The sequence below is a fragment of the Otolemur garnettii genome, unplaced genomic scaffold, assembly GCF_000181295.1.
Source record: "Otolemur garnettii isolate 467f Iridium unplaced genomic scaffold, OtoGar3 scaffold00127, whole genome shotgun sequence".
Taxonomy (NCBI): Eukaryota; Metazoa; Chordata; class Mammalia; order Primates; family Galagidae; genus Otolemur; species Otolemur garnettii.
The window spans coordinates 3,694,832-3,699,683 of NW_003852522.1; the positions used below are offsets into that span (position 1 = coordinate 3,694,832).

Genomic DNA, 4,852 nt, shown 5'->3' on the forward strand with positions numbered 1-4,852 from the left:
GGGGGGGGGCGATGACTTAGTAGGATTCTTTGGTAAGACTAGGCTGGGCAGGCAAAGACAGGCTCAGCATCATAGTTCAGGAGAGCTCAGAGGATTCTTTTGACTAAAGTTTAGTCAGAGTGACAGTCTTTGTCACTTCTGGATGCCTCAGTTTCTTCCTCTCTGAAATGGGCATAAGAAAAGCCTCACACTGAGAGCTGCTGCCAGGATTAAATGAGAAAAGGCACGTAAGCGCTCAGTAAATGGCAACCATTTGCCCAGTGGGGATTTTGAACTCATTAGTCCAAGCTATTACCTTGACTGATAAGAGACCTCAGATGACTGGGCTGCAGGTGATCAGAAATCCCTCCCGGAAGTTAAGGGGGAAATCCCAGCCAGTAAAATGAGAGTGGCCAAGTAGAGGGCCGGGTGGAGCCAAGAGAAGGGTGGTGGGACGGGATGGAATAGGGATCCACATGGCAGGGGGTGGAGGGTTGACTAGCCCCCGAGGCAGCTTCGAACGCTGAGATGAGAACTCGAGCCTATGACCAGGATCAGAGACAAACAAATCTGACTAAAGTGCACAGCCGGGAAATTCAAGGTCTGAAGGCAACGCCCACAAACCTTGCTCTGGCTACTACTTCCGCGTCTCCTCCCCTACCCCGGTAGCAGCCAAACGCAGACGTTGTAGTGCATTCAGAAGCCGATCCAGCCATTGGCGGCTGAGTCACGAGTAAAACCAAGGACCACTCAGAGTGCCGTTGTCGCGTCGAAAAGCCCAGGAGTTGAAAACGAAGGGCCACGGCAGTAGCCAATGGGCGTGTGCGTTTCAGGCGGCCAATGGGAGGCGGCATCTCACAGGCGAACAACCCTCCGGCTACCAGCTACAGAGGCGGGGCGGGGTCCGAGTTGGAGCCGGAGTTCCCGAAGAAGGGTGAGTTTAGAGATGGGCATATAAGGGACGCTCCTGGGAGGTCATCAGGAAAGAGGCTCGGGGACTTGCTGCGTCTCACAGGCAGCACTTGGATGGGAGCACCCTCTGCCTTGGGTCTGGTGCGATGCCGGGTGGGTGCACAGCCCCATTTTCTGCCCCTGCCAACCGGCTTTGGAGGTTTTGGGGGGCGGTGGGTGCAGCCTTCCCAGGTGCAGACCTTACCCCGACCTCATCTTCAAGGATATGTCTGTTTACAGTGAGGACGAAGAAGGAGGAAGTGGGCACGCGGAAAGCCGCATCTCCAGAATCCCATCTCAAACATTAGTAGATATTAATAGCGAGCATTTGTTAAGTGCTTACTCTGTGCCAGGCCCTTTCCTCGCCCTACCTCATTGAATCCTCCCAACAATCTTTTGACTAAAGACTGTTACACACCCATTTTCCAGATAACAAAACAAGCTCAGAGAGGACGGATCTGACTTTTTGCCGTTATAACTTTTTCCTCTTCCCATCACTGTCTTAAATTAGCAATGTCAGTGGAATCCCCGACAGCCCTTTCATGACAATACTGGAGACCTGAGGAGGCCTAGGCCCTGAATTTGGGGGACAGAGTTGACCCTAATCTTCTTAGCTTTGGGCAGTCAGCAGGGACTGGGAGTTACTCATGGGAGCAGGTGTGGGAGACAGAATCATAACCTGAAAGAAAAAAAGATCATAATAATGAAATTAATCATAATTATTTTAATTTTGATCATATTTGTTATTTTTTCATGTCTCCATCAAGGTCTGAGCTGAATGTGTAACATGCAGAATTGCATTGAAACACCACAACCATCTTTTGATGGCAGTGTTCTCACCACCTCTCTTTTCTGGATGGGGAAAGTGAGGCCCAGAGTGGCTAAGTGACTTGCTAGAGTTGACACAGGGAGCTCTAGGACTCACTCCATCTATCTCCCTGGTTATTTCAGGAAGGTGAGTTCAGAGTGTGTTGTTACATTGGTGCCTATTTGTCAAAAGAGGTTGGGTCCAGGTGCAATGCCTCACACCTGTAATCCCAGCACTTTGAGAGGCTGAGGCAAGAGGATCACTTGAGGCCAGGAGTCTGAGAGCAGCCTCAGGCAACACAGCCAGACCCCATTTCTACAGAAAAAATATTTAAAAATTAGCTGGGAGGCTGGATGCAGTGGCCCACACCTGTAATCCTAGCACTCTGGGAGGCTGAGGTGGGTGGATTGCCTGAGCTCACAAGTTTGAGAACATCCTGAACCAGAGCAAGACCCCGTCTCAAAAAAACAGCTGGGCATTGTGGTGGGCACATGTAATCCTAACTACTTGGGAGGCTGAGGCAAGAGAATGCTTAAGCCCAAGAGTTTGATGCCATAGTACTCTACTTAGGGCAACAAAGTGAGACTGTCTCAAAAATAAAATAAAAATTAGCTGGGCATATTGGCATGTGCCAATAGTTTCCCCTACTCAGGAGGCTGAAGTGGTAGGACCACTTGAACCCAGGAGTTAGAGGCTGCAGTGATCTATGATTATACCACTGCACGCCAGCCTGGGTGACAGAGTAAGACCCTTTCTCTAAGTGGGGGGAAAAAGAGGGGTGGAGTTGGTATTATCATTGGTGACAGATCTTTTGGGATGCATATACCCTAACCCTGTCAAACAAATGTAGAAACTGGAGCCCAGAGAGAAGAGAATTTGATGTCTAAGGTCACATAGTGAGAGATACCCAGAAATCTCTGAGGTGTTAAAGGGGGCCTCTAGGCTGAAGCCTAGGACATGATGGACTATTCTTTCCCACCCAGGCCAGTTTCGGGAGCATGCCTCTGTGCCAACTGGGGGCCTCCAGGGGCAGCAAGCCTGATGGGACCCGAACTCAGCCCATGGCTGCCGTAGGAGGCCTGAAGGTGCTTTTGCACTGGGCTGGCCCTGGTGGTGGGGACCCCTGGGTCACCTTCACTGAGGGCTCGCTGACTGCTGAGGAAATCTGCATCCACATAGCACACAAAGTTGGTGAGTCTGGGGCCTCAACACCATCGAGGCTGGGAGTTGGTGGGAGTACAGGCAGCTTCTGGGCCTCATCTGTCCATCTATCCATCTGCCCATTCATTCAACAAGTGCTGAGTGAGCACCTACTATGTGCCAGCCCCAAACTGTAGCCTTTGTAGAGCAGATATTCTAGTAGGGAAGACAGCAGAAACATAACAAATAAATAGCCAGGAGGCGAGGGGCAGTGGCTTATGCCTGTAATCCAGCACTTTGGGAGGCTGAGGGAGGAGGATTACTGGAGTTCAGGAGTTGGAGACTATAGTGAGCTGTGATCATGTCACTGTACTCCAGCCTGGGCAACAGAGTGAGACCCTGTCTCTAAAAAAATAATAATTACAGAAATAAATAGCCAGGTGTCGTGGCTCACACTTACAATCCTAGCATTCTGGGAGGTCAAGGTAGGTGGATCATCTGAGCTCAGGAGTTCAAGACCAGCCTGAGTAAAATCGAAGCCCCTGGCTCTACTAAAAATAGAAAAACTAGTTGAGCATCATGGCAGGTAACTGTAGTCCCAGCTACTTGGGAAGCTGGGGCAAGAGGATCTCTTGATCCCAGGAATTTGAGGTTGCTGTGGGCTATGATGCCATGATACTTTACCCAGGATAACAGAGTGAGCTCCATCTCAAAAAAAAAAAAGTTAGGACTGGGCAAGGTGGCTCACACCTGTAATCCTAGCACTTGGGAGGCTGAGGCGGGTGGATTGCCTGAGCTCACAGGTTCAAGACCAGCCTAAGCCTAAGTGAGGCCTTGTCTCTAAAAATAGCTGGGTATTATGGCAAGCGCCTGTAGTCCCAGCTACTTGGGAGGCTGAGGCAAGAGAATTGCTTAAGCCCAGTAGTTGGAGGATACTGTAAGCTATGACAACGTGGCACTCTATGTAGGGTGACAAAGCCTGACTCTGTCTCAAAAAAAAAAAAAAAAAGAATTAAATTTTTAAATGAAATTTTGACATAAAAAAGTAAGAAAACTGTGGGAGGGCCCAGAGATGATGGAGGAAAACTGAACTGCAAAGGGAGATGTAGAGTGCTGGGAGTGGAGAGAGGTTTCTCTGAGAAGGTACTGCTTGAATATAAGGTTAAGTAGGTGAATGCAGAAGTCGTGGAGATATCTGGGCAGAGGGAACAGCAGGTGCAAATGCCCTGAGGTGGGAACTTGTTAGGAACACCAAGGAGGCCAGTGTGGCTGGAGCAGAGTAAGGGCAGGGGAGATAGGGGGAGGTGACAAGTGAGATTATGTATGGGCTTGCAGGCCTTGGAGAAAACTCTAGATTTTATTCTGAGTGACATAGGAGCCCTGGAAGGCTATGAGCAGAGGAATAATGTGACTGGACTCCAGAGTACACAGGCACCCTCTGGCTGCTGTGGGTTTAGGGGTGGTGAAGGCAGGAGCCAAGAGAGTAGGGCAGAGGTGACCTTTAGGTAGGAAATGAAATGGGGAGGAGAACTAGGGCCAGAGCTTGTGTGCCAGAGGGAGGACTTTAGAGCTTAAGCCTCCTTTTGAGAACAAAGGGGAGCAAAACCCTGGAATGGCTTAGAGTAAGGTGACCAGATTTTAACATTGGTAAAGCGGGACACCATTGGCCTGGGGGTGGGGTGGGGTTCTTAATTAAAAATTTGGTCTGTATGGAGCAACAAAAATTTTCATAGAACACAAAAATAGTATTGTAATATTTTTTTAATTTCTATATAAGTACAATTTACAAATATAATACATTAAAAAATTATGTATAGTATCTTATTCTTTGGCATATTTCTCATTTGCGTGAATTTTTTTTAGTAGATTGCTGTCATTTTTAAAAGGCCATGAAATTTTTCACAAGAATTTGTTAAATTATATTTCACACATAAAATGGCTTTCAAAGTCTCAACACTTAATTGTGATTTTTCT

The 4,852-nt window shown here is 48.3% G+C and overlaps 1 protein-coding gene across 1 annotated transcript in view; it reads left to right on the forward strand.

Annotated features, from left to right (window-relative positions):
• The first annotated feature begins 873 nt into the window (after window positions 1-873).
• TYK2 (tyrosine kinase 2) overlaps window positions 874-4,852 on the forward strand; it is a 27,857-nt gene continuing 23,878 nt past the window's right edge. The window contains exons 1-3 of the mRNA XM_023518010.1: window positions 874-913; window positions 1,698-1,885; window positions 2,722-2,929. Coding sequence (XP_023373778.1) covers window positions 2,737-2,929 — 193 coding nt within the window. The 5' untranslated portion in view covers window positions 874-913; window positions 1,698-1,885; window positions 2,722-2,736. The remainder of the gene's footprint in view (window positions 914-1,697; window positions 1,886-2,721; window positions 2,930-4,852) is intronic.